At 38.0% G+C, this 22613-nt stretch overlaps 1 protein-coding gene across 1 annotated transcript in view; it reads left to right on the forward strand.

Annotated features, from left to right (window-relative positions):
• Nucleotides 1-22613, forward strand: part of si:ch211-186j3.6 (neural-cadherin) — a 445044-nt gene that overhangs the window by 193983 nt on the left and 228448 nt on the right. The window contains exons 2-4 of the mRNA XM_023953704.2: nucleotides 10947-11144; nucleotides 19166-19391; nucleotides 20357-20561. Of these exons, the coding sequence (XP_023809472.1) occupies nucleotides 10947-11144; nucleotides 19166-19391; nucleotides 20357-20561 (629 nt within the window). The remainder of the gene's footprint in view (nucleotides 1-10946; nucleotides 11145-19165; nucleotides 19392-20356; nucleotides 20562-22613) is intronic.

The following is a 22613-nucleotide window of genomic DNA, read 5'->3' on the forward strand; positions in this document are numbered from 1 at the left end:
TATGACTGCAAGACTTTTTTTTTTATTACATTAAGTGTTCTTTTGTGACGTTTGTGCTGATTTGAGTAAAAATTGGAATGAACTGGAAGACGTAGATTTTTTTTTCATTTTTTTTATTGTTTTTGATCATTCTTAGTATTCTTGGTTTGAATCTGAGCCATATGTTAGACCACTGAAGCAAATCGAAAGTATATCATTGCATCTTTACTGTACATAGGTTGATGTTAAAAATGTCAGACTTATGTTGAGCTAAATTAAAGGATGGATTATTTGTTGTTTTATAACATTAAACCAGGATAGGTATAAGCCATCTGGCAGATTTTTCTTCATTGCCACTTAGTAAATTTAAAAAATATATGTTTTTTTATTGTGAGGAGTTTACTATTAATAGGTTACTAGGTCTATTCTACAATGTAATCCCTGCAAAAAATAAAGAAACACGGTATACAAATCATAACCCGAAACAAAACTGAGGTTTCAAATGAATTGTGGGTAAGGTGAACCGTTTAATCTCTACTATATTCCAAAGTTTTGAGATGAATAGTTTAGTGATTATAGATTTTAGTCTTCACATCTCAAATAATATTAAATCCTTCCTCTATTTTTATTGGTTTACGAAGCCCATCGAGACGATTGAAAAGATTTTTTTTTTTAATACTGAATCTAAAACATCTGATTAAATTATAGATATTTTATGATTTATTAATTCAGCTATTTGGATGCTGTTATACAAATTAGGTAAAATTAAAACTGCCGTCATTTCTGGATTATAAGCAGCTACTTTTGTCACACGCTTTCAACCCTGCGGGTTATTCAATGATGCGGCTAATTTAGGAATTTTTTTTCTTTTCTTTTTTTATGCATTTTTTTATAACGGCCGCTAGGGGGCGCTCTAGCAGAAAGGGTAAGAGTGAAACAGGGGGAGTACGGTATATGTGTCGAGGAAGACGCAAGTTTAATGTAAATTCCTGCTTTGTGAATGAATAGCACCAACAGACCCTCATCATGGAAAATGCAAGAAGAAAGCATATGACGCAGCTTTCAAGTTAGAAGCAGTCGTTAAAAGCAGTGAGAAAAAATCCACCATCACCAACCAACGGGTTTGGAAAAGCCAGTCTGCTGCGTGACGGAGAGGACAGCGCAAGCTCTGGAGTGAGTTTACCTCAGAGAAACACTGACGACAACGAAGGAGAGACTGAGAGAGTGTGTGGCGAAGAATATCTGAAGCTAATCCAATCCCACACTGAGGAGGAAGACTTCCATGGTTTCAGTGCACAGGAGGCGAGGCTTGCGTGCCTATAAGTCAATGCTGCCCTGAGTGACTTTTACCGGTATGTTTTTTTTAACCAGGCCTGTTAGTGCTGTTACTACCATACTGCTGCAGTGTTACTGCCGCGTCACAGGCACTGTTTGGAGTGGAGCTGTGTGGGATTTTTGATCACTGCTGTGATGAAGCAGCAGGAGTCGCGGTGTCGGGACCCCCCCCAAACACAAAATCCTCCGGCGGGTGGCCGTGTCGCGCACTTAGGAATGCACGCAGCTTGTAATGGAAATGAATACAATGGAAATTCCCCCAGAAGCCCTTTACGTTTGAATACAGGACTCGCAGAAAAAGTAAATTATTAGCAAAGATGAATGTGTTTATTATAGTTCAAATCCTTGTGGTATCCATGTGGTATCCATATGCAGAACTTTCTGCAAAAGGTGAAAATGCAGGGGAGATCCTCTCCGCTGAAGGCGGATCTTCCTTCGGGGTTCACTTTTCCCGTTGGGACGCTCAGAGCCTCCAGAGCGGGTTAACCCTTGTACTATCTTAGATGACCCCACCCTTACATTGACGTGTTCTCCCTAGCATAACAAAGGTGTATAAAGGTGGAAAGATTTCATGTAATCCGTGGACACCAGTGAAGATCACAAATCATTGAAGAAAAAAGGTTCAGAGCACTGTCTAGCGGGTCTAGATGACCCAACTCCCAATGTTAAAGTGCCAAGGATAGCACAAGGGTTAATAAAGAATCATTCACCGTTCTTCTGGAGGAAACCTTCTTTTATTACAGTTCTCCTTCACTCTGTATATCAAACATGAACGCGCACCCCCAACACACTTCTGTTGTGCGCTCTCGCTTCATCTTACGCTGCACGCCCTCCCTCCTCTTTCTTACACATGCAGCTTGCGGTTTCAGCACAAACACATCCTCATTCGACAACACATGTTTCAATGTGGGATCATGCGGCTTATAGCCAGGTGCGGCTTATGTATGTACGAAATGGTTTATCCTTTAAAAATGTAATGCGGCTTATACTCAGGTGCACTCTGTAGTCTGGAAATTACAGTAAATGTTTTTAATGATCTACAATGTAAAATTTATCCAGAATTAAACATATTAAATCTATAAAAATCAACTATTTGTCTATAATAGGTTATTAAATGAGTGCAGAAAAATTGATACTACAAAGACTTGAACAGATTTTATGTTGACAAAATAGAGAGACTTTAGAAATGAAAGAAAAACACTAGTTTCTAATTTAACATAATAAAAAAAAGCTCTTTAGTTTATTTGGTTCCTGAAGAAAGAAAAACACACTCGATTAAGGTTAATTATAATGTTAAACACAAATCCTGGCCTAAAACAACCAAAGACTTTAATTAGCCTCTGGCAGTAGTCAATAGTGTGTCTTTTCTAATTTACAACTCCAACAACCTGGCTTAGTTTTTCCTAACGTGATGAAGCCCATTTGTCGATGGGAAATTGTTCCAGCTCGTCCAGATTGACTGGATCCGTTCGTGGACAAAAACGCTGAGACTTTTCATAACATTTTTGCTCCGGGCTTAGAAACTCCTCGTAAATATACCTGTGCTATTATGCTTCAACGTTTGTGCGTTCTTATTCTTATTCGTTCTTATTCTTATTCGTTCTTATTCTTTGCTTTCTTTTGTCCTCAAAGGTTTGGTTCATTAGACAAAAGCACAAGCGGTCCAAACAGATCTTTGAGCTTCAAATATTCATGAAGAATTCAGTCTGGGCTCAGATGTACTGCTGTAACGGACACAGATTTTTTTTTTAGGGCGATGACCTCATAGGTCCTGAGTTTTCTGTAAAACATTACATTCAATTAGTAAAATAAAAATAAAAAAGTTAACTTGAATGTATTTTTTCGATATTCATCACAGGTTCGTAATTCTTTTTTATTTACAAGCCCTTTGATACTCAGATCAATTTGCAGAAAATAAATAAAATGTGTTTGATTTTTAGACCTAACCTGCCCATTTTAGTCACATAATAATTTTTTTTTTTTTTAATAATTGAATTTAACTAACTGCAAAGACGATTTCCTTTTACTTCTACTTTAAAACATGTCGGTATCTGTTTGTAAAATGTCCTCAGTGTCTTTGGAATCTATTTACACATCAACCCTTCAGATCCACAAAAAAAAACAATTCTGTACACAGGCAAGTTTGCACAAAACAAAAAAGATCGGACAACTTTTCAATGTTTCTTAAAATGCAACTACTTGAAAAATATTTATGGTGATCCAGCGGATCTTCTAAAGGTTGGCTGCATGGAGCCGACACCCTGTCTCCTGTTAGAAGAGAACCTCATAGTTCAGGTGATGTTCAGGTGACGTCCCCAACACTCACTGCAAATTTTAGGAGAAAAAAAAACGGCTAAAAGCAGAATGAAGTCAGTTGAAACTTGCAGATGGAAATATTACTTCTACCACATTTTTAGTTAAACTGCAAAATGTAGACATGATGACAATGACTGCTGCTGTGTACGAAAAGAGAGATCAGCTGTTGACTTTCATCTGTTAAGTCCAGGATTCCATTGCTGAGAAAAACAAATCAATGAAAAAACACGGGGTAGAACAAAACTGCCTGTAAACACTTAGACAACAAGAGGTCCTGGAGTACAGACGTCATGGCTCAAAGGTGCACAAAGCCGCTCAGGAGCTTCTTACTGCAGCATTAATTGGCAGTTATTGACATGTATGTATATGTACCTATGTACAGTAAGTCATCCACGGACTACACAAACATTGTCATCCTGAACACGTTGATCTTGTTAGTGAACTTTCTAGCACCAGCAGTAACACCCCCCACCCCCCCTTAACCAATGGTACAGCCTATTAGTTTCCCTTTAAGGATGTTTGAACACGCCCCAATCTGGTTTGAATCCAGTGAGAAGCTGCACACAGGTAAAAGGTAGGACAAACAAACAAATTGGAGGAGAACTTCTCATTTAGGTTTGTTACACTAAGTTTTGGTACCATCACTAATCTATCTTAATTTAAAATGCAAGCAAGCTTAAAAGAGGAATAATGAAGCCGATTTATCCCCCAGTTTGGTGCTGAAAGCAGCATCGATAACAGATGAACAACACAAGCTGCCGTTTTTGAGAAGAAAAGATTTGTGTGGTTTGAGTGAGTCTTTATCGTTACATTTCATATTCAGGATTTGGAAAATAACCTCGTCAGATATTAGGGGTGGAGCAATTTGGGAGCAATGCACAAACATTCACATCATTACATAGATACACAAAGATTAAAAGGGTTTTAATAAGTCAAAAAAAAGGTTCTGTGTCTAAACATACATTTCATTAATATAGCCTTTAGGTTTGTTTGTTGTTTACATCACGGTGTTTGTTTAGAATCACCCTGACTGGCGGTTTTGTGTCTTTCTCCTGAGTTCTAAGTTGTACCTGGAGTTTACCTACACGGTTCAATCAGGAAGCTATTTTCTTTAACAAGTTTTTTGAAGGTGATTTGCAATTTGGTGTCTTTAATTGAGTGTGTTAGATTGTTCCATATATCAAAACACATCTTTCAATCAAGTAGCCCCACACCCCAACCCCATATATATATATATATATATATATATATATATATATATATATATATATATATATATATATATATATATATATATATATATGACTCAGTACCAATTGTGAATCAACTTATGAAAGTAAGAGAATGTTGTCTGAACAGGAATACATCAGCAAATTGATCGAATTAAAAATTCCAATTTAGTTTGTTTCAAAATCACAAGACCTACTTATTAAAAATACAAGTAACTAAGTATATAAAAAAGTAATATTGATAAAAATATATGACAGCAAAATTCACTGATTGAGCTGTGTATAGTTTAGCACAGAGGTCATCGGTGTGAGAAGCAGGTGAGTGATTTCCAGAAGCTGTGAAGCTTAGAGCTTCTGCCTTTTGGAACAAATGGTGGCCACAGAAAAGCCTCCTCTGGCACCGGTTCTAATCCGAGTTCCCACTGTTTCGGTGACGGCGACATTATCATTAGATCCAGTGAGAAGTGTTAGCATGAGGGATGGCAGTGACACCAATCTGTATCTCCCTATGGTCCTTCATTAGCCACTAATCCACTGATGATTGTTATTAGTGGGAAAGGCGTGTGAATGAGAGAGACGGAGCGCCGCAGTTTGGCTCTGAATATTAGCCTGGTGATTTATTATCTGCGTAATGTCGTTCCTTCTTTCCCAAAGCGGCGTTGTCCTTTTGCCAATTAATTTTGAATGTGTTACAAGAACATGTAGGTGTGGGGGGTGAGGGGGTGGAAGGAGAGACCGGCAAACGCTTTAGCTGAACCCCTAAGTCAAGTGTAGAGCTATATTTTCATTTTATAAGCTGGGGCTGGTTACTTTAGCGCTTATGTCTTCTTTTGAAGTCTGCTTATGTTTCTTCTTGTAATGTCCCCCGTCGCCTGTCTTCTCTAATGCCATTGATTCATGCAAGTGCTTGCTCCTTCTCTTCTTAATTTTCCTATCTTCTTTTTTTTGACGTTGTTCTGCTGTTTCTATAACAACCAGCAGGGTCATTTTTCAGCCGCTGCGCTTCACTCTTAATCCTGTTTCATGCGACACTTGGCTCGTTTTTTAACTTATTGTTTTTTATCTTTTTTGCTGCTCTTTCCTGCTGTGCTCTGTATTAGCTGATGGCACCATGTCACTCAGAAAATAGTGTCTCTCCAGTACCAGGATGAATGGCTTGATGCACCGTCACACACCAACCACTTTTCCCCCTCCATTACTTCTATTTGTTACTTTAACTGATGTGAGTCTCCAAAAATGAATAAATGAGGCATTTTTTTTTCTAAATAGGTATCAAACCTGACACAGCTGAAAGTGGTCTCCAGGCTTGAAATCATACCTCCACCTTCCTGCTGTGATTAGTGATCGCTGCTGTGTGTTGCTCTGGAGGTTGGGTGTTGTGATCGCTGCTTGGGGCCTCGCCGTTGTATCGGTGTCAATATGATTGTTGTTTACAGTGCTTGGCTTTGATTATAATTACTATTTGAGATGCTGAGATGGCCTCCTTGATTTGCTCTGGATTAAAGCTCTAGTCTGTTCTTCCTAAAGTACATTCTCAAAGCAAATGAAGAGAAGGAGCGGCTCAGCTGGAGCTCCTGCGATTTGTCATTTCTGATTTTTGGAAGTGCATAGTGATGATCAGAAAAAAACCCGGTTTTCTCTACTAACTCACAGCCTTATTTGGTCTTCAGGATCCCCAGGTTTCTAACCTGGATTCTGCTAAACCCAAATGCAGAGCAAACATCAAGAAACGCTGCTTAAAAATTTGGCATTTCACTTGGAGCATGAGCTTCCGCTCTTTTTTTCTTTTGCACCAGATCATTTTATTGGCTTTTTTTTTCATTTTCAAAAGGGATTCATAGGTACAATTAAAACCGCACAGAACATAGAATACAACCCACTCCCACTCCCACGCCTCACTGTGCCACTTAGTCTCAAATCGTACACAAAACCATAAGTTGCATCTGAGGGAAAATTGACATATTGCCCACAAATTTCCACAAGCATTCGCATTAAACGCTTAAATACGTGACTCATACAGACTATGACCAGGAATCAGAACATTTTATTAATAAAATGAAATATTTGGTTTACGTTTACATTGTGTTTGTATTCATATTCTGCATTCTGTCTCTACCTGTTTATTCTAATGTGTGCCAGTACTTTCTGCCTCCTATAATCTGTTTAATTTATTCTTCTTCTTAAAAAAAAAAAGATAAATAATGCAATAGTATTTTCTGACACAATCAATAAGCCCTCCATTCTGCTACCCGATATGCAATGTGCAATAAGAATTTCTGAAATTAAGATTTTTGTAATCAATAAGCACTTCCTCTTTGTTAATGGATAATATTAATACTTATGGATTGGATAAATAATCTGCATTGGAACTGATAAATATGAAAAAATCTAATTAGAAGTTATGAACTGGATTATCAAAAAAAAAGAAAGTTTGTCTGCTTTCCCTCAGTCCTTTTTAAGCCTATATGTCTTTTTGACAAACTTGTCATGTAATGGATTCAGTGTGTCACGTACTTCATATATAAATGAAAATGGGTCCATGTATTATTAATAGCAATTATAATAGCATGGTTTGTGTGTCTATGTGAATGTATAAAAATGGAATTGTACCTTTTTTATTTTCTTATTATTATTTTTCATTTTTACAATCAAGTGATATATCTAAGTATAGCTATATATTTTACTTTTTTTTTCTTCCTTCTTTAGTATTTTTGTCTTGAATGTTTGAAATAAACTAATTCCTGTTAGGAGACTGCAGATGGAAACTAGTCCATGGCTAAAAGCTGGCATATTTACATTTGGTTTTAATGTTCATTAATATGCAATGGACCTGTTCTTAATAAATCAAACATTAAATAAATTATCAATCAAAATGATCCAACTGTTCATGCTGTGGAGCAGCCAGAGAACAACAATCTGATAAACCATTTAAAAGACCAAATCTGCAAAAGTTGGGTTTTTACCAGAGTTTTTTCCCGGCTCTGCTTGTTGCTGGGAACCTTTTTCCCTCCACTCCTAAAGAAGCTGGTAAACCATCTGAGAACAAATGATTTCCTGAGGCTGTTGGTGGATGACCTCAGCAACAACAGCCTGGCATTGAGAGTTTCCTCTGCTCAAAGAAGAGTCAGCGGAGAGGATGACTGCTGTTAGTGATGGACTTGAACTTTGACTCCAGAGAGTCAAACTCAGAGTGAACTGCAAGCCTGGCTTCCTGATCACAGCTGAGAAACACCCCTCTTCTGTCTGTTCTGGTCACCATTTTGCCCCCAAAAAAATTACAAATATGTATACAGTATAAGTGAGACCTTAATTGAAAGGCAATACTTCATAAATCTGATTAGAAAAATCTAAACTACTGTGCAGTAATCTATGGTTATACCCTCCCGTTGTAGAAAAGTACAGAAATGTTCTCAATCTGATAAATAGGTCAAGCTTTGCTGCACGGGGCTCTGCTTCAGGGACTCCTTCAATGGGACTGCAGAAGACTCTCTTGCTGTGTTTCATGCATGTGCAGCGCTGGTGGAACTGGAGCTTCAGGCTCTGAAGATGCTGTCTCATAGATTAAAGAAAAAAGATGCAAGTTGCAGTCTGACCTAGCACAGTGTGTCAGAGGGCATCCCGCCCATTCAGGAGGAACTATGCTGTTAGTTTGGTCGGATGTGCATGGGTGAAATGTTGGATGGAAAGCACTGACAGATGGAGAAAATGGAGGCGACGAACTCCTGCTAGAAAAAAAGAGAAAAGAATAGTCAGAAAACTAAGAGATTGAGGTTTTTTGTGTTAATCACCTTCACTTTTACACATTATCAGTTTAGCTGAGCTGACTGTTTTATTTCATTCTGCAAAAAGTTGGGCCATTTTCTCTCTTATTTACTTAAATAACTTTTTGACATTATATTCCTGTACTTTGCCTTCCTCTTTTTTTTTTTACAGTGCTGTGTTCTGCATCCTGATTGGCTCAGGTTTATTTGTTGTTTTTTTTACGTACTCCCCATGATAAACCTGTGACCGCTTTGGTATCTACAGAGAAAAGCTGGAGCTTTTCAATGAAGGCTGATGACATTTGCATGCATTATAAATGCGACTAAGCACAAAAGCACGTCGGCCACATATAATGCAGATGCACACTGCTGCATTGCCCTCACGTATTTTCAGTTTGTTGAGAGCTACATTTTGTTGTCGGTCGGACGTATTTTAATAGTAATTGTAGAAACATGAATGTTTGCGAAGTGGCACAGTGAGTATTTCAAGTAAGGGATAAAGGCTGATGAAGTGTGCATTATTAAAAATGAATGCACGCCATGGAAGCTCGATATTCTTTTCTTTGGTATAGTGAGGTAGATGAAATCAAAATCCAAAATATGCTTTCAGGGTTTGTTGTTGTAGTCTGTTTTTCTGCTATAATCCTTCAGCATTAAAGTGACTTTAGAGAAACTTCTCTGTAACAAAATGATCCAATCACTACTTTATTGTTCCCCTAAAAATACTAATTTTACATGATTCATCTTGTAAAAATAGAATACATTTTCTTTGTCAGCGTTAGGAAATCAAATATTCCTCAGTTTTTTTTGTTTGAGGTAGTTAAAAACAATAACAACAACACATGGACATACAGTGATGTAACATGAGGTAGCAGTTGTAGTTAATTGAGAAAGAAAGATTATATGGAATAAATAGTTAAGTGTGATATCTTTACTGCGATGAAAATTGTCTTTTGGGGGATTTTAACATGTTCTTGTAACATTTTTCTGATGATGGAGGACATGTATAATGAAAGTGAAGCAAAAAAATCAATTTTTCAAATGTTACTTTATTCAAAATGTTGTTAATCAGGAGCAGACAAAAATATACCATTTGAAAAAGAGCTTATTTGTGATGCAGAAAACATGCTGGGTGGGGCCACAAACTGCTTGCTGTGTTCCATTCTGATGCATCCACCAGCACACAAATAGCTCTATGCATGCCTTTGTTGCAACGCTAACGTTTCAACAACGGGAAGTGGGGGCGGGGTTACTCCGCACAAATGGTCCCATCCAAAAGACAGACATGAATTTCTAATGATCTCCTGCTGGAAGTTTTCTGATTTTGCCTAAAAACAGCATAATCAGAATTAAAAGACCATGGTCTTTTAAAATATGTGCAAGATATTTTGTATTTTAAAGCATTCAACTTTAAAATCGATCAAAAGATGATTAGAGTGGAACTTTAAGTCATTTTTACTTATTGAAGTTTATCTTGTTATGGAAGGAGATGTCAAACTTTAAATTATTGGTGTTAAGAGTGAAATAGGTTGAAAAATAACAGCATCTTCCTAAAAGTTTGGAGTTTGAGGTTATTCAGGACCATTGTTCCATTATTTTCACATCTTAGCTAAACTGTAATGCAAAAGAACAAATCAGATCTTTGAATGGGCTTCAGGGTTTCTATAAAGCTTTGCGTTCATTCTGCAAATCTTTCTGTAAGAAGTTTTGGCCTCTTCTCAAAATTGAAAGTTCCTTCAGAACTAGTTATATTTGCTATTGACTTTTCTTGTTGTTCCATATTGATAGAAGTACCAACTCTGAGAGTTAACTTTGAAAAGATAAGAGACACGAGAGCCGAGTCGATGCATTATACAGGACAGACGGGTAGAGAGGATCAGAGGTCCGGCCTGAGCAGTGAACTAACCGCTTCCAGACTTCAGCATTGAACTCGCCTTTTAAATAACTAATATGGGGAGTCATATTTTTACGAGCACACTCTGGTTTACTTGTATCTATATTATTTGATGCAAGTTTATGCCTGGCTTAGACTCAGACTGCCTGTGTTGCTGGAGTTTTGGAGATGAATATAGGAGTTTGACGACTGCTCAATCTCCCATATTTTGTCATTAAAAAAGATGGATTATTAAGCATAATTAGAATTCAAATTAATTAATAAAAACTACTATTCTAACCAAATTCCATGTAAATGAACATTGGTTGGGGCAGCCATGAAGAACAATCTAGAAGTGGTTTGTTGTGCAGAGACCAGCGTTAACCTCTCTTCGCTCCTGCTGCTCAGCGGCGGCGGTTTCTAAACAGCTTTTTGCTTTTCTTTGATCTTTAGGTCCAGACTGGTACCTGATCAGAGTGGAGCTGACGGTGACGGATGTCAATGACAACATCCCAGAGTGGAGCATGGTTCCTGCCCCCTACCTCGCTGTGGTCTCACCCGATGCTCCGGCTGGCTCGCTTGTCTACAAACTCTTTGCTCAGGATGGCGATGAAGGCAACAATGGCGAGGTGGAGTACTTCCTGTCGGACGGTAGGTCGGAAGGTTGGCGCCAGTGTTCACACACTGGGGATGGGACTGTGACTGAAAAGCGGTTTTCGAGGAAGGTAGAAAGCCCTAAATAAGTATACGCCATTTTCCATTTAACTATCAGGAAGAAGAATTCAAAAGCATTTTTTTTGTATTAGTCTCACTTTTTATTTATTCATTGATTGATTGCTTTTAGCAGTTTCAGCCATAAAAACAAAAGAAAAACAAGACAAAAATGAAAAAAAATACATAGATATGTCAATTCCATTTAAATTATTAAGTCATAGATGCATCACAAATAAAAGAAAATGATGCCATTTTATTGACAATATAGTTACTCCTAATAATTACTATTCAAAATCTAGTGTTGAGCATCTCTTTTTTAGATTAGATTAGATTTGCTTTATTGTCATTGTCCGTTGCACAATGAGATTGAAGGTTACTCTGATATCTGGTTTGCTTTAAACAAAACAATAATTTAACAGTTATGATTTCCTGGGTCATTTCCAAAATGTGTTGAGGGTTCTAATTTCCCTTGTAAGGATGTATTTAATCAAACCAATGGGGGGAATGAAGAACTTCAGACCAGACTTGTTGGTGTTTTAAGTAAACTTCTGAACAAATGAAGGATTTGTTCATCTAAGTGTGTTTGTTGCCTGTCCCACTGTGGTGGTGAGTCAGTGTTAAAGTCGGTGCTCTTTAGTTGTGAATGAAAGCTTGTGTGAATATCAAACATATAGTTTCCGTTGCAGCAAGATAATCTGCACTGCCTTGGATGCTGATGTCCCCATCTTGTTTGGCTTCAACTGTGCTTGTTGGGAGTTTTTTTTTTACCTTCAGATATGATATTGCTTCTTTGACATGATACCGTTTTATGAAACTATGACAGAAGGCAAACTTCAGACCATAGGAACTCCCATAAGCAGTGCTGAGGAACCAAATCCATTTGTTGTGGTGCTAAAGTAACTAAACAATACAGTGAAAGTGGAAGTCAGTAGTGCAGTCATGGGACTGATCTTCGTACGCAGAGAACAGTGCTCACATCAAAAGTAATTAAAAACCGAGAACCACATGCTTCCGTACGGCTGCTGCAAGTTTTTGGGTTGTCCGAGCCCTTGAGGCTCATACCACCTAAAGGGGTGTAATGAAAATGGAACATACCATTTATGTGCCTGTGGTAAGTGAATGGTGAAGTATTCGTAAGGCCAAAGGACAAACGGGTGATGCTGACGTAAGTGCCCATAGAAGAACACACTGAACACGTGAACAGCACTAAAGGGGCTCTTTGCGTAGTGTGAAGGTTTGCGAGGGTTAAAAAAAGCGGAAAATCCATACCACACGTCTGCGTCTCACTTACTTCACCCTTCACCACACGTTGTATCCAAGAGTTCACTACGACCTGTCACCTGACCAGTAACGTTTTCCCTCTGTGAGCTCACCAAATTATCTACAACCTTAATATTTTGCACAGACCACCTGTATGCCCCATACAGGCTTGCCAATTTTTCCCCCACAGACGGCCCATACCCAACCATAAAGGCAGTTAGAAATAAGGCTTAGCTGCATTCATTCCTAATGTCGAAGTTGAAGCATCACATAAATTACTCTTCATTGACTTCATCAGAAATTCAAAAATAAACAATTGGCAGAATTGTCACCCAATGGTGGTTTTTTAAACTAAGAAATGAATAAACTTGCTGAATTTAGTCAAAGTCTTTTGATTAGAATTCCTTGCTGTATTCTTTTTCCCGTTAATTCAATCCTGTTCAGGGCTCTGGGACTCTAAAAATCTATCCCAGAGATCATCGGGCTGGAGGATGGTCTCTGAACAGCTGATAATTGAATAACTGGACAAGTCTGTGTATTCAGGTTTTTCTCTTTTCTTTTCAGTTTGTTCAGTTCTGTGCAAAAGTCTTAGTTCTTTATATTTGGCTTTCATGTGGACAGGCTTACGTTTAATCTTCCATTGGTCTTTGGAAGTCTTTGTCAATATTTCTCCACTTTTTGTTTTTTTAAAGCTTTTTAAAAGTTTTCTTTGGATAGTGTCTCCTGTTTTTCTATCACTTTAACTTTAATCCTTGTCCATTTCTCCTTCACTTTAATCTTGGTCACTTTTGGATTTCATTTGGGAAATCGGTGAACTGTTACTTAAACACTTGAACAGCCACACCTAAATGACTAAACCAGGAATCTCTTTCATTGGAGCAGCCATGCTTCCCATAAAATGGTGTCAAGTCCTCCAAAATTAAAAAAAAATAAAGAAAAAGATTTAATGTGCTTATTTAGAAAAGTGTTTATTCAGCCATTCAGCACTTAACTTTGTATGGATGATATGATGTGATGTGTGACACGCAAGGACAATTTTTTTAAAGCCTTCAATTTACTTTTATCTTGTGTGAATTTTAAGAAATCTTTGACACAGAGACTTATTAAACTTCCAGTCATTTGAATTAAAAAATAAGCATTGAGAGAAAATGACCAATGGCTGAAGGACACTGTTTTAATAGATGAAAGAGGCTGTTAGCAGTGTGTACCTGAAATGACTGGCCCTGCCTTTGTGCTCTGTACTCTGGCTCAGTTTTTGATCTATGTCAAATAAATTCCTGCAAATTCTGATGGATTTAAATAACGACTTTTATTGGAAAAATACATGTTTTTATATAAAGATAAATTTGTCTGGAAATGAAAACATTTTTGGATGAAAAAAAACAAAGAAATTACTGCATTTCTGATGTTCACTTCGCTTGGATGGATGCGTCTCACCTTGCCTGTGGAAAAAATGTGCATGAACATTTTTGCTCTACAAGCTCAATGACCTTGATGTTTTATGGGGGTCACCTCCGTGCCCTGTACACGCTTGTCAGTCTTGTACTTGCAGACAGCCCGTATCTACCTGTAAGGGCAGTTGGGACTAAGGCTTTACCTTATGGTTTAGCCTGGACAAAAATACTCATAGCAGTTTATGTGAGAACAGGACCTCTTGGCCGTAAATTGCTATGCATTGGTGTAGTAAGTCTGAATGGCAAATCTAGTCCGCTGTTGCATCCAATCAGTTCCATCTGCAAAATGCTTTCCTGCTTCTGCCGGTCCAGAATTTAAAAACTTCTCGAGGATCTGGGAGCTTTTTTGAACTCATTTCTCAGGTGTCGGGCGGGATTGTTTTGTGCGGTTTGGTAACAAAAAGCCTTTTCTGTGGGCACTGCCCTGCAGGGGCTCGTCCAGCCATTACAGCTGCAGTTCCTCTCGCTGAAGTGAAGTAGCATAAATTTTAATGCTAATGTGATGCTCGTCTCCAGACCCTGACACAGCCACCATACCTCAGCAAATGTCTGCAATAAAAGGCTGTTTGCTGCCTCTGTCTAGAGTCTAGACACACAAATTGTACACACTCCGAATGTAACATCCACCTGACAATTAGGACTCACAATCTGTGCCTGCACTGGACAATAAAAGCAAGAAGGAGCAGTCCGTCCAAGCTTCAATAATGGAAAACCATCAGACTGTACTAAGATTTTAAGGATGTTGTGCTGCTGTCCAATGTCTTAAACTAATTACTCTCACAAATCTTTGCAAGTATAAAGTCAGTAACAGCAGGACAAATCAGTAGTCTGCTATCATTTTAAATGTTCAGATAAAAACTTCAAATATTCAAAGCCAATCAAAAATACTTAATAAAAAATAAGAATTTGGTTTTGAAAGCATGCACAATTCTTTGAGGTGCTGGAAGGCATTGAGAGCTCAGTCAAATTTAATGTTTTTCCTTTTCCCTAACTTTTATACTCAAAATAAAAGTTGACGTAAAGAATCGATGGTGCTCTGTCCTTAAACGGTCACATCCTACAAAAAATCAATATCAAAGGGTTAGATGTATTTATTTTGAAGGATGGTGTTGTTCAAAATGTTGGATATGACTTAAAACGATTCTGTTCTAAAGGCTGAGTTAAAAATCAATCAAATGTTGCCCCAATTTTATAGACTGGACAGATTATTATTTAGATTTAGTTTTTCTTTTTTTTCTTTTTTTTTATCAAATTTGTAAACCATCTGCCATTTAGATCTTAACATGTTGGGAGACATTTGTCACATTAAGTTTGACCTGTGTGGGAATTGGAAGAAAAAATAATAGCATCAGATATTTATTTATTTTAGTTGTGCTTTAAGTCACTTACTTTGTAAACCACCATAAAAAGGCCTAAAGCATAAAATGGTAAGAAGGGTAGTCATGGGCCTCATCCTGAAGTCCGTCCACACTCTAAAATAACCCAAAAGCTGCTGTTGTTTTTCTTCAGCCACTAATAGCCAGGCAGAAAGCAATTGAAAACTGGTCTTGTAGGAAATATTTAAGTATGTTGCTACAAATATGTATCCAAAATATTTTTTTTTACAAATTAAGCAATTATTTAACATGTATCCAAAGTTAAAGGAGACAACAATCAGGTAAAGTAGGATCACTGAAAAGTGAATTAACTTAGGAGATGAGCTCCACCATTGTCCTCCCTTTTTGATTGTTGTTCCATTCTTGTGCACAGAACAGACCCACAAAGGTGTGTTCCCAGCATTCAACTCAATGCTGTTGTGCTACGAGTGGAAAGTGCATCAGAGTTCTTTATGACAACTGTGAGACACTACATTGTGACCTGTGACCTTTGGTCCCCATCTAGAAGAAAACATTGGCAACTGGACTGTCTGGATTGTGTCAAAAAACCTCAGGGATACAATGTCAAGGTGTTTGTCTGTTCTGGAGCTGAAGCTGAGTTTCTACTGGACTCTACTTTAAACAAATACACTGACTGTAGCATGGCAAACATATTATACGTGGGTACAAAGGGTGAAGAAATGTTGGAGTGCAGTGAGGGATGGTGAAAAATGTCTCCTCAGTCAAGCTTCAGTACCGATGGGGTGCTGTGAGTAGCCACATCGAAGTCTTACAGACGAGCACCTCTGGGAGAGCAGCCTTTCACTGATGGAGCACCTTTGTGGCCGGTGGTCTCCAGGACTGCTCTCTGTCTTGACTTGCTCTTCTTTTCCACCATCATGTCCACTAAGTCCTGGCTCAAACCTGTCATAGAACCCACTGTCCTTTTCTCCTTTACCGCCCAGCATTGTGAGGTCATAATGAGAATGGGGTCTGTGGGGGGGGGGGGTTGGAACTGGGTTAGGAAATGCAACAGAACCGGGGCACAATGCTGTGTTTTTTTTATCAAGTCCGGACAATGCAAAGGGTTGTGCTAATTGGGATGGGGATCTGTGGTAAAACCAAAACAATCATATCAATCACAAACAAAACTTTGTTGAACATATTCCTTCCAGGAAAAAAAGACACATAAGTCATCCATTAACTAGTTGATAACATCTTGTGTGGATGATGTAATCTGATCAGTGACTGCAGCTAGGTGTGGCCTGGCGTCATGAATGGAATTGTTTGCTTTAAAAATTGTGATTATTTTTTGGGTAAAAGGAAGGAAAAAATAAATACAAGAGTGTTTTATTTGTATTCCCACAAAAAAATGAATTAGTTTTGGTTGACATTTACAATGAATTCTATGTTTTTTGGTACGATCCATGTTTCTGATGGTCTATTAGCTGCTCAAATGCACCTGCAGAACTCAGAAGCACAGCATGCCTTAATGTGATTTAGCTACAAGATTTCTTCACCAGAGCTGATCGATAGATGCACGTCTTTTTGTGAGTAATAAGTCCATTTATACCTTGAGTCCTTTTTAAAAGAGCTCTCTGTCAGAAAATAAAAATGTTCACTAAAACTTTAATTCTTAATGTCATGAAAGCATTAAATATGTCAAAAAATTTTATTACCATATTATTAATCAGTGCTTGGAAAGTAAAAGCAGACAGACAGTATCCTGTTAGTTTAATGTTTCTGCACTATTTTTAGAGCTTTCCCTGTGTGATAATGTCCTATAGTTTCAAATTTAAACCCTCATTTTAGACACTATTTAGGAGAATAAAAGTGCAGTGAAAATGACTGCATTTGCTTTGAATCACTACCTGGATTCTTGTTTCATTTCTGTCTGATTCAGGTGACTGGTAATTCGAATGTTTCTCACTGTTCTTGATTCTGTCTTGTCAAAAGAGCCTGCTTGAGTGAGGTGTATACAAACAGTCGACTGGTGGTATTTCCTGCAGGACTTCTACAAAGTTCATATGGTCCAAATATTTTTTTTTAAATTGGGGTTATTATTGACATTTTGATGGATTGCAGAGTCATAGTGCTAACTTATTTTGTTGGCTGGACCAAAGCAGCCATGGAGGCTTTCACGTCCCTTTAGGCTTTATTTGTGAAACAGGATACATGTGTAGACTAAGGTTTTTTTTAATTTAATGTCATTTTGGCCTGTTATTGTCTCAATCCAAAGTCTGGCAGTGGCTGTCCACATTTCAAAAATAAATGTTGAGGAAAAAGATAATCATCATCTGGACCTGAACAACAGCTATAATAGTGGATTTAGTCACTTTAACCTTTTTAAAGAAAAATTTTTTTTCTCCATTTGAGAGTTTGCCTCAGACAAAGCAGTGGTCTGCTAAATTTAGTAATAACCATGATGATTTGTATTTCTTTTCCTTATACCTTATGTGTCCCTGGTAATATAGAATATTTACATTTCAAGACAATCGCTACAGTGGCACATATGTATTAAATGTAAATAGATAGGAAAATAAACGCATAATATTAAATAAATCCAGATATTCTAGCTATAAACCTTTTGGTAACCTGAAGACTATATGAAAAAGATCAGTGTGAGTGGACAAAAACCGCATACACACAATTGACTGTTTGACAACTGTAGCGACTGATGGTGACGTCACACAAAATAGTTTACTTCCAGGTCCAATAAAGTTGAGTCAATTCAGTCACCATTTTTTTGCAACAGTTTGTCATAATTGTTCTTATCTATCTTAGTCAAGAAAATTCAATAAAGCATTAATATCTTCATTGTATGACTTCTGTAAGTGAGAAACAATACATTCAAAAGGTTTTATGTGTAATCCCCACATTAAGGATATAAAAGGTGACAGTAGAGAGGAAAACCCCCTCTAAATAGAAGATCAGGGGCAAACGTCAACAGGGTGACCATCTGCCGTGACTGGTTGGAGGGAAAGATGACAGGAAAGAGGCAGACAAAAGCCAAAAATACAGGACCAACAGGCCGATTAGTAGCTGCTGGAATGAGAGTTAAGGAGGCAGATGAACAAACACTTAATCCTTGGAACAGCTGTTACAGAGCAGAACATATAAATTAGCCATTGGAGCAGTGAGAAAACAGAAAACTAACGACAATAAACCCACTAGAATATGTGTCATTAAACAAAGTACCGGTAGATAAGTCGGTAAGCTCTACGGTGAGAATACTGGGAGGAAATGGACAGACCTACAATCCGTAACGTCCGTGAAGACATTTGTTATTAATTGCAATGGTGAGAAAGCAGAGAGGACAGACACAGCCTCAAAACACTGAAGCATGTGTGTGACACAAGAACTATTTTCGATTAAAACTTTAAACAAGAGAGAAACGTGTAAAAATATTAATGTCAGTCTGAGAAAAAATTGTCAAGTATGTAGTGAGGGGTACTACAACCTTAAAACATTTAATAATTATTGGAAAAAAATCATAATAACTACTTTACAGTTTTCATTTATCAATGGTTGTTTTTAGACCCGTGCATCCTAAAATGACTCCTGGCTTCATTAAGAAGGATTCGGCCACTAAAGTAATGTGGTTGGGCCTGAAGGTAGGTAGAGAAATTCGGAAAGATTCTGTAAAAATCTGCAACTTCAAATTTTCCAGATTAGGCATGACCTGTCAACCTATACAGTTTACCCTTCAATATTATTATGACAGATTTTTTTTTCATTTACTCAAAAGGTCGAGTTCATTTTTCTCATGTTGGTATGTGTGTTTAGAAGCCCCCTCTTACCGGACATCAATTAAAACAAGCAGGAAGAAAACCTGGACCCAAAGCCCTCACTGAGCTCTTTTCTCATCAGTGCTTTTTTTCCAACTCAGGGGGCGATGGACGTTTTGAAGTGGACCGAAAGACTGGCCACGTACGGACAACAGGTCTGCCTCTGCAGCGGGACAGAGAGTATCTCCTGACGGTGGTGGCTGCTGACCGGCTCGGCAGCCGCAGCGCCCCCGCTGTCGTCTCGGTGGTCGCTGGCCCACGCCCACCGCAGTTCACCAATGCCTCCTACATCATTGCCATACCAGAAAACACCCCAGAAGGACAACCGTGAGTTCACATCTTTGCACATTGGCTTTCAGCCCTTATCTGCTTGCTCAGCTGTCGGACTGGAAAAGTGTAGAATTAAAAAAAAACATCAAAGTTTTGCAAATAGCACCAAACTTTATTGTAGTTTTGATACAAACTATCAAAGTCTATTTGAATCTCTGCACTGCTTCTTATAGAGGCTAAACTCCTGGAGGTTTTCTGTTGAGACATGATTGCAATGTAGGCTTGATGAGTCTTATATCTGCACCTTTCAAGAAATACTGGCATTAAGCTGCTGTTCATTCAGATCACTGCTTGGAGAGTTTAGACGAGAACCAGGAGAACTGACCACATCCCTCCTATTCTTAAGTCCTTACATTGGTTACCAGTTAGACGTATAACTCCTTTTTAATCTGGTGCTGATCATTTTAAAATAGTTATCTGTGGGAGTACGCTATTGTTTTAATTAAAGATGATGCTTTGTAGGAGTGAAACTGCGTCTTTTTCTTTATTGGTGTTTTTTGTAATTTTCTTGGTCAGAGCTTGTTTCTCGTTGTACTGCCCCCCCCCCACGAGCAGCTTTAGCTTCTGTTTTTTGGATATTATTTGCAAATAGTGAAAGTAAACCAAGCAAAAAAATAACATGTTTCTAAGCATTCGCTGCACATTAAAACAGAATCCACTGGTGTAAAATTAAGCATGCATGCATTCTATGTAAAATCCTGAATTAACAAAGTGTTATGGTATGTGGCAGAAAGTATTTTGAGTAAACTGTTTCGCGTATGACAAGAGTGTCTGCACAGGTGGTCAATGGTCTTTTATATATTTTTTAACAAAAATAAAAGAAACAGCAAGACTAAAATATCAGTTTCCCATTTAATTTTCCTGTAACACACAGCACTATTTTTCTTTTCTTTATTTTGCATCAATCTGATAGCAAATGTTGTCCAATGGTTTAGAAGTGTACCAATCCCTTGTCTCCACAGGTTTTTGGTGACACCTGCCGTGTCCTTCCAAGAAAAACCTATCAGCTACAGCCTCCTCATCAATCCCAGCAGCCTCTTCTCTATCTCAGCAGAGACAGGTGAAATCAGCCTCACCCGCTCTATTGACTACGAGACCGACCAGCACCCCTACCTGCTCTTAGTGCGTGCCACTGAGGGCCAGAAGGGCCTCCGCAGTGCAGCAGAGGTTTGTGCTTTTATTGTGTACTTGCTTATGAAGTCATATGTTCCCACTGACGTACACACAACCACTGGTTGATCTGGCATGGCTGTTTAAACACATCGTACAAGGTCTACTTGTAGCAACATTTTCTATCTTGGTCCTTGATCTGCTACTGTGAAGCACAGAAGTATTTGTCAGTCGCTGGTTCTGCAGGTTGTCCTATTTAAAAAGATGAGATTGTAATGTTTAGCATAAACACACACCAACTGTGAGAAACAGAATTTGGAATAGATAATCCAGGAAATCCCACTACAGGATTTTTGAAAAACAAAATGTGTATAAGTGCAAAAAGTAGGTATCTAGCTTCTACAAACAAACAAGAATGCTTTCCATCACAGACCCGTTACTTCTTTAAGAAGATCTTCAATTCAAGTTTGGTTGGCAGTGACGAAGGACAGTTGTTTCCTTCTTATGTAATGCTCCCACTAACAGAAGAAGGTTGTTGCTCAAACTCTCACCATACATGCTCCTATTCAGGTTTTTTTATCAGTTATTCTGACCCCTTAGAAGAAAAGCAGCCCCAAGGCATGATGCTTCTACCCCCATGCTTCACAGTGGGTATGGTGTTCTTGGGATGCAACACAGCCTTCTTCCTGGCATGTGGTGTATATACCAAAAACTTCCATTTTGGTCTCATCTGACCACATGGCACTTCATGGCAAGATCATTTGAACCCCACCAGGTGGGATCTTACATAGATCATTGTCAGTGATCTTATATTTCTTCAATTTTCTAATAACTGCTCCAAAAATTCTCTCCAAGCTGCTTGCTTTTAGTAATTTGGTTCATCCTAGTCTGGTTCAGGTGAACAATCTTCTCTTTGGTGTCCTTTGACAGATCTTTGGTACTGGTGATGGTGGACGGGTGTTTTTTTATGCATGTAACCACTTCAAACAAGTTAATACTGTTGATGAACGAGTTAATATATACAAATCTTCTTAAGGGAAAGAGTTCTTGGTTGCTTAAAATCATACAAAGAGATTTTCGTTTCTCACAATTGAAGCATGTATGTAATAAACATTACAGATCTGTCTTATCTTTTTACAAGGAGAAATTTCAGACCCGGTTACTGCCAAAGTACTTTTGTACCCCACTTTTGTATGTCATTCTAGTTTGCCATCTGTGTAAACCTGGTCCATCATCTTTGTATGGATTCTGAGAAACCAAAACAACCAATGAGCTTTGATGAAAGCATTTTTTTTTAGCAATTCTGAAATTCTTGGTTATTTTGAGCTATTACAGAACTGTATTTAAACTGCATTAAATCTGTAAGACTTAAATTAATTAATTCCCAGCAGTAGCTGAAAATGTTCATTTTAAGTAAGCTTGGTTTCAGGTCCCTTGATTAATCTCTTTTTTGCAGAGACATTAAGTCAGTCTTCTGGCCGAGTTTAGTAAAGCTTCGCTGACAGCTAATAAATCATTAAATGCAAAAGCCTGTAAATTATTGTTTGAGATCCCGCTTCGTTTCTGTGGCAAAACAGGCCGTTAGCTTTGCAGAATAATGCATTCTGACTGCCCACACAGCTTCTTTAAAACTTTAATGCTCATTTAAAAACTCAACTTTATTTTTTTTTTTCTTCTGTTCAGCTGAAGATAAAAGGTTGAAAAAAGGATTGAAACAAAACAGGAAATAAATCAGAGTAACAAAACCTTGGGGTTTTCCTGCACACGACATGCAAATTTCACGGAACTGAAGTAAATTTTAAAAATAACATGAAATAAAAATGACAAACGGTATAGAGTTGCAGGGTCTTCAACCTGTGGCTCCAAGTCTTTGTGTTGATCTTTTATTCTTCTGCTTTGGCACCCTGAGGCTTTAAAGGGGGAGAAAAATACTGGTATGTGTTCCATAAAAATGTATTTTTTCCAATTAAAATACTGTAGACTGAGGTTTTTGTTATAACAGAGTAAAACTACGCCGTGAAGCAGTGGCACGTCAAACAATCTCTACATGATAGTGAATTCTGGTTGGCTCAATTGGGAGCTGATCATTTAACTACGAATATATACTTT

This window comes from Oryzias latipes, chromosome 3 (assembly GCF_053564925.1).
Source record: "Oryzias latipes strain Hd-rR chromosome 3, Olatipes_Hd-rR_3.1".
NCBI classification, from domain to species: domain Eukaryota; kingdom Metazoa; phylum Chordata; class Actinopteri; order Beloniformes; family Adrianichthyidae; genus Oryzias; species Oryzias latipes.